At 35.9% G+C, this 13,293-nt stretch overlaps 1 protein-coding gene across 13 annotated transcripts in view; it reads left to right on the plus strand.

Moving 5' to 3' along the window:
- PICALM (phosphatidylinositol binding clathrin assembly protein) overlaps positions 1 to 13,293 on the plus strand; it is a 102,334-nt gene that overhangs the window by 19,978 nt on the left and 69,063 nt on the right. For 12 of the 13 annotated variants that reach the window (XM_082627109.1, XM_082627108.1, XM_082627106.1 and 9 more), the window contains exons 2-3: positions 6,622 to 6,764; positions 10,120 to 10,195. The exons of the other annotated variant lie outside the window; for it this stretch is intronic. In XM_082627109.1, the coding sequence (XP_082483235.1) occupies positions 6,622 to 6,764; positions 10,120 to 10,195 (219 nt within the window). The remainder of the gene's footprint in view (positions 1 to 6,621; positions 6,765 to 10,119; positions 10,196 to 13,293) is intronic. 13 annotated transcript variants of the gene reach the window in all.

Here is a 13,293-nt window from a genome sequence, read left to right on the forward strand (position 1 = left end):
TTCCTCAAGACTTAGCTACCATGGTGAGAGATTGAGCTTGTATTCAAAATATTGGCCTTACCTCTGCAAGAGTGGCTGCCGAATTTCCAGCTGTTATACCATGCAACTCTTGTACCACCTCTTCCTCACATCCTTGAGGAAATAAAGGAACATGTCAGTGCTGTCCTTTCAACCATTGATCATAATATGCTCCAAAGGGTCTGGAATGAATTACAGTACAGGATTGGTGTTTGCTGTGTGACATGAGAGGTGCTTACTGAAATTTGTGAAATTATGGAAATAACAGTGATATAGTTCTCTTACATATTGGTTTTAAGTACATGTTCATATATAACAATTGCTGAGTAATTTTGAAAGTTCAATTCTTTTTGCATCATCCCATATTTGGGCAAATACACTATATATCAGAAAATATAGTATATCTATGATTTTAAAAAATGAAAGCTTACTCTGCATTGTTCTTTAACGTGTGTGTTGTTGTTTTTTTTAATCTATTTATTTATTTATTTTTGGCTGCGTTGGGTCTTTGTTACTGTGCACGGGCTTTCTCTAGTTGTGGCAAGTTGGGGCTACTCTTTGTTGCAGTGTGCGGGCTTCTCCTTGCGGTGGCTTCTCTTGTTGCAGAGCACAGGCTCTAGGCGCGGGGTCGTCAATAGTTGTGGCACGCAGGCTTAGGGTCGTCAATAGTTGTGGCACGCAGGCTTAGTTGATCTGCGGCATTTGGGATCTTCCTGGGCCAGGGCTCGAACCCATGTCCCCCGCATTGGCAGGCGGATTCTTAACCTCTGTGCCACCAGGGAAGTCCCTTTAATGTCGTTTTGATATAATATACTGTGAGCGTTTTCCCCACTCAGCTTTTCTTGCCATGTATTTGTTGGCCTCATAGTATTTCACTGTCAGACTGCTGCCATTTAATGAACTATTGCTCCATTATTGGACGTGTCCACTCACATTGTGACTTAGGTATCCTAGCGTCATAGTACTTTTATCAAAGCCTTTTAGATACCTTTGTCATTTCTTTTTAGTACTTTGAATGCTCCTTTCTCTCCTCTTTTCAAATTAATTCAATCCTTATTACTTGTACTGAGCACTCTATATTTTGTGAGTCTTTCCCTAGTTTTAATTTTAACATCCAACTAAAATGTTAGTTAGATTTATTTCTTAAGGTATAAATCAGTCTGTGAAGACTGTATTTTTGAGTGAATTCTAATGGAAGTTATGTTAAAGTGCAACATGTTTCTCACAGAGGATCCCACAAACATTAAAGATAAAATTGTAACAGTTACATCTTAATTTGGACCGTGTTTTGTGACCCCTTACACAAAAAATTGAATGGAGTAAGGTATAAGACTGTTCATTTTGTTTCCCAGACATCTTTTGGCTGAGGTCTGATTTCAGCTTGCATGTTTTCTAAATACTTTCACACTTTTGCTAAGTGAAAAAAATTGTGCCAATACTTTATAGCAAAAGTTCAGAAACTGTTTTCTTTATCCTCTAGTTACTGGATATTTGGTGAATATTTCTCCTTTTTATTTGTACTCCTACCCAGGGAAAATTTCAGAGATCTGATCAGTGAAGGAACATTTGATGAACCACTTAATTTGCCTTCCAAACTGAGTGTGTCTCCAGTTTTCTGGATGGTTGACAAAGTCAGTCTTGTGTTACTAAAATCAATTATGAAAGCATTTGCAAAAAGAGTATCTTTCAAAGTGACCCTTTTGAAAGAGACGATGATATGTGGCTAAATGATTATATATATATATATATATATATATATATATAAATTTTTTTTATTTTAAAGACGAGTTTTAGGCAAGCTCATTTATTAGAAAATCTACTTGGGTGTCAGCATAGTTTTGATATAGCCTAGAGAGTGCCTGTTTAGATGGGAACTTGAGGCCTCTACATTCTGCTAATGGTGCATGCCACTGGCTGGGTTGCCTGACTTGCTGTGGAAGTCAGCCCCAAGTCCTGTAAGTTTCTAAAGTTGGTGAACTTGCCTGGGGAGGTCTATACAGATGTGTGGCCTGTTGTACAAATACGGCTGTAAGATTAATGAAACCATCTGGTAACTAGTTACTTCCGAGTTTTTGTACTTTGCTGAACATTTTCCCTTGAATACAAAATTTTTTTTTTTTTGCATTTCACTACTTTTCTTTCTGTTTTTTGTTTTTAGTTAGCTAGAAATTTAGAACTTGCATTAAATTGGCTGGTTGGGTATTCACTTCGTATATGTTTCCAAGCACCCTTATCTTTTACAAAAATTTAATTCTGTTAATAAATCTGTTATATTTAGTAGTGAGCTCCTGTGACCTTACCTATGGGTAAGCACCTAACCTGTGTTAATACAATTAACATTTATTTTATCTACCCCAGACCTTGTTTGTTGGAGAGGCATATTAAATAATAAAAGTGAGAACATTTTTTTAATATAGTAGGGATTGGTTCCTTCTGCTGTCTCTGTATGGAAGAATGCTCTTCATTTCCATAGTGGGCCTATTTTCTCCCTGCCCTTAAATACTGGAAATCCTCATGAATTCTCACCTACCTAAAGCAGAGAATCTATATGCCATATAGTAGTTGCTTTTTGAGTGTAGAGTTTAGAATTTGTTACTAATGTAATATTAAAGAAGGTTTTACAGTTTTTAATATTTGTAAGGTAAATAGCTAAAAGAAAATATGAGTTTCTACTTTGGAGGCCTTTTGATTGGTAAAGGAAGTTTAATACCAAGTTTGTGCTTTTTAAGAAGTGAAATCTGGATTGAGAATGAAAAAAGCAGTAGCTATCAAGATTCCTATGATATGCTTGACTTTTGTTTGAAACAGTTTGCTTTTGGTTAGTCAGAGGTGGGGAAAACATTTTCCTTCCTGAGTTGTTGGAGCTCAGACTTAAAAGCATTTTCAGGTTACTACTATAGTAGAAACATTGTTCAGAGGAAAAATTACCCCTGGAGAAAATGACTGGTTGAGTTAAAGTACTATGGGGAAGTGTGTTCTGCGGAGTTTGTATAACCCGTGCAGTATTTTTTCTCCCAGTAATGTTTGTATATCTTTGGTTTTGCTTTTGGTCTACTCTGAATTCATGCATGAACTCTTATCTCATTTCTCCTGTTATATGTGAAGTGTTACATTTTAGCTTCTGGAGTTTTCCTTCAGTTTTTATGTGGTCATTTCTAAAGCATACTATATAGTTTTCATAGCATTACGATAAACCATTAATTGTTAGATCCCCTTTAACTTGAAATTGAAAATTTTTACATGCGATGGGCTCAGGTTTGTTTTTCAACTTTTTGGGAACAGCAGGTTGTGCAGAGAGTTGTGGATCGTTGGTTTAGTCTACGTAAAAAATACCATTTTGGATGGTCCTGTTACGACTGTCCTCCTGCATACTAAAATAAGTGTATTTATTCAAAAAGTATGGGTGACCACTGTATGTGTTGCACTATTCTCGGCCTTTGGGGATACAGCACAGAACATAATAGAGCCCTACCTACATGGAACTTATACTTTAATTGGGAGAGAAAGACATTAAACAAATTAAAATGAGTTAGGTGATGATAAGTGCTTTGGAGAGAAATAAAGCAGAGTAAGCGGGTATAGTGAGGGTATGGAGGTAGAGGAGAGCCCTTAAGGCTTTATTACTTTTTATAAATATTGAGAGATGTTCTTCTGATGGATGACATTTGAGCAAAGATCTATAGTAATAAAGCCAGGGAGTAAGAGAAGTGTGGATATCTGGGAGAAGAGTATTCTAGGCAGAAGGAACAGAAGTACTGAGCTCCTGAGGTAAGGGTACTTGACTCGTGGGAGGCATTGCAAAGGAGACATTAGTGTAACTGAAGCAAAGTGCTGCAGAGAGGAGAGCTGATCACAAAGGGAATATAGCATAGATAGAATATATATATTCTAATATATAAAATACTGTAGTTGTTGAAACTGCAATCTATACTTTTGGCTTCATTTAGGATCAGGCTCTATCTGACTAATCTAGCAGTTTACTTCCCTCCCTGATTAATAAGAGTATGGAAATTACTAACAAAAGTGTTTGCAGGTTACTTTTAAAATCTCTCATTCTAGAAGAAGAGAATGATGTGGAAGTAAATAATTAAAATGTAGAATTATGTACCAGCTTTAGTGTCTGTTTGGCGGGTACCTTAGTCTGTGGAGGAGAAGATTTCACAAAGGAAAAGACATCATTCATTTTGAAGAATGAGCAAGAATGGAAGGATTTGGTTGTGTAACAGCAAGGTACATTACAGAACACTGGAAGGTGGTTCTGTGTTGGAAGCTAAGGTTCAAGAAGGAGGATATGGACAAAGATGAAATGTATGCCAATCCTGTAAGCAGTTGGGACATCATTGAGGTTAGGCAGTGACAGTCAGTGTTGTGTTATAGGTCAGTTTATGGCCAGTTTAGAGAATGTTTGGAAGTGTGGCGTGGGTAAGACCCCAAATTAGGTATCGTTAGAAGTGAAGAGACCAGTCAGTCCAGTATTTTCTCAGTGGGGACAGTTTTGGGTGGGGTAATTTTTAATTGTGGAGTGTTAATTGTGCATTGCATGACAGTCTCCCTCATCCTTGACATTAAGTGCCAGTAAAACTCCTCAGAGAGCATGGTAATCACTCTCCCCAATTTCTGAATGCTCTAGGAAGTGGTGACCTCTAGTTAAGGAAAAATAGGATCTGAACTCTGGCTTTGGCAGTGATAACGGGTTGGAGAGGAGAAGGTGGGATTGCTAGAGGTTTAAGAGACTTGGTTACTGATTGGCTCTAGGGAGTGTTTATAAACACACACACACAGGTAGGAGCACCTTTGGGCAAGTATTGCGACAAGAAATTTTGTGACAGGTTCAATTTTGGAAACTAAAATAAGATTCTGAGGAGTAAAATGACTTGATGTCATTGTGAGAAAGTAACTATTATATTTAAGAACTGAATAGCTTATCAAGATAGTTTCTAGAAGGATATAGAAAAATATATAAGGATAAATCCATGGGAAAAAAGGAAGCTAGAAGTATAACTTCTTATAAAGTTCAGAACTTGACCACTGTGCTTGAAGTTTTAAAGGATTCAGAATGAGCAAGACATGGATAGGCCTTGCCCCCAGTAAATTATATTTTGAGAGAGACAGAAAATTTGTCTTTGGGAATAAGGCAAGTACAGTATATTCAGTACCATAGGACAGGTATAAAGTACTATTCAAGAAGTTTCAGAGAAGGCAGAGGTCAAATTATAAAATACCAGAAGTAAAATATCAGAAGCTGAGCCATACAAACCAAGTTGAATGTACTATTTAATTTTTGTTGCAGGTAGTCTCAATTGTGAAAACCTTGTGTTCTCCTGTTCCATGGGCATTCTGTGTGACTGTTTTGTGCTTTGTTCTTCAGGCATTGTGGGCCAGGGTAACTGCTTATCTAAAATGCATTTGCTTATCAAATGTTACTTTGTATAGTAATTAGACCTATTAGAACAAACATTTTTGAAAGATTATAAGCAGATAAACGGTCATAGTTAACATTGATGTTTCTTACTAGCAATCACGGCCAAGTTAGGTCACTTGAATTCATATTTAATCATTAGGTACTAAAGGTTAAAAGTGGACAAAACTGCTGATGAGTCACAGATAACTAATTTTTTCCCCTTTATGGTAGTTATAACTGAGGTATTTATACACTTTGTTTTATGCATACTTTAAAAATAAAACAACTCATTTCTTGGTCTTCCTCTTCATTAAGTCTCTAAATTGGACCATATTTTGTATTTTCTTCATTGAATTTGCCAGTAATATCTCTGAAGCAGATTGGAGGTGAAACTCTGAGGTATATTAACTTTTTTTTCAGTTTTGGTGCTAAAACAATTGTGTATTAGATGATTTTATGGTAATGCTTTCCAATTATTTATATTTTAAAATACAAAATTAGAACTTACATTGTTTTAACTGTTCAGAGTAATAATCGAGTAGAATTCCTGGATCACTTCTTTGGAAATTTATTGCATTGAGAAACTTTCAGTTCATTTTCAGTTTTGTTTGTCAGTGTTAGCTAGTTGATATCAAGTGAAAACTGAGTTAACTCAGTAGAACTGAAGGGAGAAAAGAATGAGAATTATTTTATATAAACAAACTGAGAATCCTATCCACTCACAGACCACATACCTGCTCTTTCTATTAGTGCAAACACAGCATTCTAGGGGGGGATATTAATAAAGTGTTTGAACCTCAGCTTGCTTATGCTTCCATATGTATGAATTTTTAAAGTTTTTTTTTAAATGTAGGGGATGAATAATATTAGTATTGAAACTCTGAAGGTTTATGAGTAGTAAGAGAACTGAAAGTGTTACTCAAGGCCTTGAAACAGTTCCTTTTGAGATAAAAATACTTAAGGGTGAAAGGAGTTTGATTTACTTTCTGGTATTATTGATCAATTGTGTGATATTAATCAATGCCCTGTTTACTTCTCAGGTAGAAGTACTGTCTCAATTGTTCTCTTGAGAAATTTTTAACAACTTCTGCAAACTGTCCATTGTTGCTCCACTCTTTTTAGATCTTTACCCTATTAGTATGCAGATCTAGCATTAAAAATAAATGAAAGCCAGAGTAAATTAATCTTTTTTTTTATTGCAGACTTAATTCAGTGCACAAATGAGATGAATGTGAACATCCCGCAGTTGGCAGACAGTTTATTTGAAAGAACTACTAACAGTAGTTGGGTGGTGGTCTTCAAATCTCTCATTACAACTCATCATTTAATGGTGTATGGAAATGAGGTAAGCAGTATTTTTAGTTAAGAAGTATACTGGGGAGTTGACTGATTCAGCTAGTTTCTCTCACTGACACTACAGAAATGGCTATAGCAACTGAATAATATAGGTAAAAAGGGCAAGGTGCTTATACAGAAATATAACTGTAGACCCTACACTTTGAGGAAAGATGGCCTTTAAGTCAGAAAGCAGAAAATGGGTCAGAGCACAGGGCACTTTCAGTAATGGGATCAAGAAGCAAAGATTAATGCCTAGAGATGGGTTCTATAAGCATCACTGATTTTTTGCAGGCCTTTGTGTATAGATTGTATGTTCGTCTATTTTCATTTGCTTTTTTATCATAGCCCAATCAGATTTCTGTCTGATCTGATGTAGTTGTCTATAGACGCTCTTTGCCTAGTTCAAGGCTGTGATATTAAGGACTAAGATGGCATTTTGCTGAGGAGACTGACTGAAGAATGCCTTCTTCAGCAAAGAGTTGTGTCTAAAGCCTTTGTTTCCCAAAATAGGGTAACAAATAAGATGCATAAGCTTTTTCAATTTATTGTTTGGAGAGAATCATCTTGTTTTCCATGATAGCTAATTTTTGAGTTCTTACCTTAGGTGATTTTCCCAGCGTAGCATACTTACTTGTAAAATTCTGTCAAAAGGAATATTTTAAATTGTGTTAAAAGAAAATTTGAATGGAACTAGATAAATCTAGTACCTTGGTATGTGCCTTAGAAAAATGCAGACCACTGGTTGCTGGGAGATAGCTCCCATAGAGATGGGGAGGGACTTTATTCATTGGTGTCAGATTTATAAACATGACTTTCTGACATCCATCACTTTACTCATTTTTTTGGGTTTTGCAGTCATGAGACTCTGCTGTTATCTTTGACAGATACCAAAGAGAACATCATTAGAGTTCATAATTAAAGCAGAAATTTACCCATAACTCTTACATTGCAACAGATCTGTTTGCATGTTTTGGTGTTCCTTTCTGGTCCTGTCCAAAGTATTTTTTATAGCTATAATCATAATCTATATAAAATATTATATTTAACTTTTTTACATATCACATCATAAGAAGCATCTCCATGTTCTGTGTTCTTTCTGTTTATCATCTTTAATGACTACATAATTGCTCATATGGTCCATCATTTTCTTAATTCTTCTCTTTCCTGGAAATTTAGTTTTCTGATTATTCACTGTTACAGTACCACATTGAATGATTTTATTTCTAGTTCTTAAGTTTTAAAAATTAGTTCCAGAGGCGTTACCTGAAATATGATTACTTAGGTAACAGACGTGACCATTTTTAGGACATATGTTACTCAGTTGCTTTCTCATTCATTATAAGCAGTATATAGAGTCAATAGAAAAATTTGGATATACTAACCTCCGTGTAACTCGAAACGTTTTGATCTTAACTAGGATATTAGTTTCTATTTTCATCAGGAATGTGTTTGTCTAAGATCGTGATCATTTATTCAGAAGAATTTCAGGCTTGTATGTATTTTTTACCTTTTAAAAAATATATATAATTTATTCTTTAAAAAGAAAAAGCCACAAATATAACTAACTACAATACTGGATAAAGAGGCACACTGTCAGTGGTGACTTTCAGAGGTAAATAAGGTGATAATACCAGAAGCAAAAACTTTATAAAGGCAAAAAACCCAGAAAGTTGACTGTCATTCCTTACAGTTGACTGATAGAAAGAGAAAGGTAGCATTTCAGTAGTGGTTTTCAGATAAACTCTAGTTTCCCGTCAGCAGCTAAGAGAAATCCAATGCTCCGCTCTTTTTTTGGTGCTAGTTTGTACAGCCCTCAGGTTTTTGCATTGGCAGGTGTTATTAGTCTGTAAGAGAGTATACATAGGATTTCACTATGCTATGGTGTTGGAAATTACATAGAACAGTGGTTCTCAAATAGGGCAAGGGCGGAGAGTGATTTTCATCCCCAAGGGACCATTGCTCATAACTGGAGGGGATGCTACTGGCATGTAGTAGGTAGAGAGGCTACTGGCATGCTAAACATCTCATAATGCACAGGACAGGCCCCCACAAAAAAGAATGATCAAAACTTATAAAAAATCATAGAGTGTAATATTTTCTTAGGATATTTCAACACCTTTTTGAAACAGGTTATTTTAGGATAAATGATGAAACAGGAGTCTTCGATTTACAAATTGTTTTTCAAAATCCTGGTTTGTTTGGAGTGATCTCTGATGAACAAGATTGAGTCAGAGAAGTGATGATGTGCATAAAATTGATAATAATCCTCTGCGTACATTCACAAAAAAGTAATCCTTTTAAAGGAAATCGAAAGGAGTTTCTTTAGCTATTTTAGAGGTTGTATGTAAAGGGAAGCTAAGGTAGTGTTCTGTGGTAAGCACTTTAGAGAGGGTTTTGACAGTATTTTGAGAAAATGTACTTTCATACGCATACTGACCCAACAATTCAACCCTAAGTATATATCATGAGAAACTCTTGTATGTTTGCAGGTGGGAGACCAGTTCAAAGATGTCAGTGAAACATTGTTAATAATGGTGAAATTGCAAAGAATTTAAATATCCATATAGAAATGGATACATAATGATATAGTAGTTCATTTAAATGCTCAAACATTGTTTAAAATGAATGAACTAGATGTACATGTATTAATAATTCTTGGGACGAAGTTGTTAAAAATCACATTGGAAAAGAATAAGTACAGTATGGTATTTCTGTAAATTTAAAATAGAAAACAAAATTATGTACAGTTTATAGATACTTATATATGTAGTAAAATTGTAAAAACATTTGTGGGAATGATGTAAACCTACTTCAGAAAAGCCATTGCCTCTGAAGAGGGAGGGAAGGAAGGGAATGGTTTTGAAGGCATGTGTCTTCAATACTCTGTAATTTGATTCTGTAAGGGGTCTGAAGTGATTATGGTAATGTGTTTAATCTGGACAGTGGGTAAGAGGATGTCTGTAATATTATACTCCAGTATGATTACAGGTATTTTGTTTTTTTAAAAAAAGTCATAAAAATTGTTGAGTCACCAGGTATCTGTGTAAAATAAAGGCACCATCTGAGTATGATAAACTATAGCCATAATATGCTATAGTAAAGCCAAAAATTACTGCTTGTAGTTTAAAAGTGCCTGTTTCCTTTTATTTTAATATCATAGCTGTGGGCATTAGACTTTAATAAATTCCTGCATGCTAGTGAAAAATATATTTTATGTTTTTAGGAGGATTGAGGATGATAAATTTAAACTAGATAAGATTAATGGAATGTGTTAACCACCAGTTTCTCCCCTAATTCTCAAATTAGAGTTTCTTAGATGGCAGTACTATTTGACATAATTATTTGTTTGTTTTTTTCCCCAGCGTTTTATTCAGTATTTGGCTTCAAGAAACACATTGTTTAACTTAAGCAATTTTTTGGATAAAAGTGGATTGCAAGGTAAAAACAACTTATTCATTATAGAAAATCAAGAGTGACCCCATTTGAGGATTACTGCAGAGTTGAACTCTTTCCTTTAGAACATGTGCTATGGAGGAACCTCATGTTTTAGTGAGGGTTGTAGGGAAGGAAAAACTGTATTTTCATGTGAAGATAAAGATGGACTTCACTACTTGACACCCAGAGCTTTTTGAAAAGTAGCATAAGGTAGCAGTTTGAGAGCATGGGTTCTGGAACTGGACGGACTGCATTCAAATCCCATCTGTAACACTTACCAACTGCATAAACTTGAGCAAGTTACTCCACCTCTCTGCATCTGTAAAATCAGGAATAATGATAGCACCCACCCTGTAGGATTATCATGAGGCTTAACCTAGTTATACATGTAAAGTGCCTAGAGTGATGCCTGGCAAATAGGAAACACTATGTAAGTATCTGCTTTCATTGTTGTTGTTCTTATTATTTTATGCTTTATTCCAAGAAATGTAGTTGGGAATATCATACATTTTAGTAGCAAAGGTAAGCATAATGTGTTATTCAGATGAATTGTTCATTGATACTTACCTGTTATTTATTTTACTTTTAATTCAGTAAGTTGAAATTGCTGTAATCTGGTATTCTCACCCTCCATGTACATTCTGTCTTAATGGGATCTGTTATACTTAGTTCCAGAACTAGGCTGTTAGCATTATAGAATGTTAACTCTAGGAAGAGCCTCATAAAGGACATACTAAGACCATACTAAGACATACTAAAGGGATACTCAGCAATAAGGTTCAACTGGGAAGTATCTTTAGAGATCTGTGAGATGTGTGCTGCGCTTTGAAAGATGGGCGAGAACATGAGTTGGCTTAAGCAAAGGTACACAGATGGACGTGGATGTGAAAGAGAAAGAGCATGGGGTGTTTAACATTTATAGAGCAAATGAATGTGAATAGAATGTAGGTTGAGGTATTAGAGAACATGTAGTGACAGATAGCCCTCAAGAAGCTGTTTGGGGCCAAAATCATGCACAGAAGATTTTGATATAGTTGGGATTTTGTAATGCAGCGAGAAACCATCAAACTTTTTTGAGTTGAGGGAGGAGGATAGAGGGAGTGTGTGTTATAAAGAAAGCACCATAGCACAGTGCAGGCTGGATTCGAGTAGATAAAGTCTTAAAGACCTTGAGACTGCTCTGGTCATTATTTTGGTCATCTGGTAGAGAGTTAATGAGGGCTTGAATTGTGGCTTTTGTGGCAATAAAAATCAATGGAATTTAGTGACTAACTGTGTTTGTGTTTAGGAACTGTCCAGTTCAATACTTATTTACTTTTGGCAGATGGAAGTATTAATTAGAATGAATTGAATACCCAGTCTTCCAGAGATTCTGGAAGGTCAGTAATCTATACATAGGACCAAGTGTTATAAGATTGATTTTACTTTAATGAGAGATATAATGCCTTAAATAGTTAAGGGGGAAAAAAATGAAGCAATGGAATCCCTTTTTCAAATAAAATCTTTTTTTTTTTTTTTTTTTTTGCGGTACGCGGGTCTTTCACTGCCATGGCCTCTCCCGTTGCGGAGCGCAGGCTCAGCGGCCATGGCTCACGAGCCCAGCCGCTCCGCAGCATGTGGAATCTTCCCAGACCGGGGCACAAACCCGTGTCCCCTGCATCAGCAGGCGGACTCTCAACCACTGCGCCACCAGGGAAGCCCTCAAATAAAATCTTAAATATAAGCTAGATATATATAACAGATGAAACTGGAGCTGCTATGTTTTCCGGAACATGGAGAAAACTCTGCCTGCTCATCTTTTTATTTCTGGTTTCCCCCTTATTCAGTTCATTTGAACTATGAGAGTCTGTGGAAAGCAATATTCAAACCACTACTCTAGAGCAGAAAATATGCATATGTCCAAGTGGGTTTTTTGTGTCTTATTAGCTACTGATTTTCTACTTTCTTAAGATGGAAATTAAGCACTTCTAGTGATAAGGTTTTAAGGCTTTCATTCCTTTTATGTAGAGAACAGTTTTTGGGCCTTTTATTTAAAGCTCATATTCTAAAGAGATTATGAAGGTAAGACTGAAATGGTAATTAAAAGTATATAATTCAGGGGTGTTTTTGTAGTTTTGATTGCTGATGTATTTTGTTGGGTGGAGTCTGATATGTTTTCTTAAATATATACTGGGTGTATATAATATAAACTTCCAGTCTGGTGAGTGAGATAGACACTGTGTACATCTAGTAGCTTTGAGCTGTACTTGGAGTAAGAATAATATGGGAGCACAAAGAGTTCAGGGAAAGTTTCAGAGATTGAGCCTTGAAGGATAAGCGAGATTTCTCCCATTAGTGAGGATGGAGTAGTGTGGATTACAGGGAACAATATTAACTAAAGAGCTGAAGAATGTGAGTATGTAACACCTTATGAAATGCACTAGTAGCTATGAGAATATCTGAGGGCAGTGATTTTTTTTTCTATTTACTGATTTTTCTCCAGTGGCAAGTTAGTAGCCACTCAAGAAATATTTGCTGAATAAATGAATTGGTGATTACATTAAATCCAGTCACTTTTCTTTCTTTCTTTTTTTTTTGCTTGTTTTGGTATTATCTTTTTAAAGTAGCAGAGACCATCAACAACTAAAGTTGAACGTGTTAGATGAAGATGACCTAAAATAGAATGATAGAATGGACCTGCTTTTACAATGAGAAGCAAAAATTTGTAGACCTCACTGAGCCAGGCAATAGCTAAAACACAAGTTTTTTTTTTTTTTTTAATAATATTGATTAGATTTTATGGTGCTGAAGTTTTCAAATCTCATGATTGTGATGAAACAAAATCTTAGAATGATTTAGGTATTCATTTTGAAAGTTTAGTTGAAAACATTCACATAATTGTTTTTTTTTATTTTTTATTTTTTTTTTTCTTTTTGCGGTATGCGGGCCTCTCACTGTTGTGGCCTCTCCCGTTGCGGAGCACAGGCTCCGGACGCGCAGGCCCAGCGGCCATGGCTCACGGGCCCAGCCGCTCCGCGGCATATGGGATCCTCCCAGACCGGGGCACGAACCCGCATCCCCTGCATCGGCAGGCAGACTCTCAACCACTGCGCCACCAGGGA

Source organism: Mesoplodon mirus, assembly GCF_964341445.2.
Source record: "Mesoplodon mirus genome assembly, chromosome: 7".
Taxonomy (NCBI): domain Eukaryota; kingdom Metazoa; phylum Chordata; class Mammalia; order Artiodactyla; family Ziphiidae; genus Mesoplodon; species Mesoplodon mirus.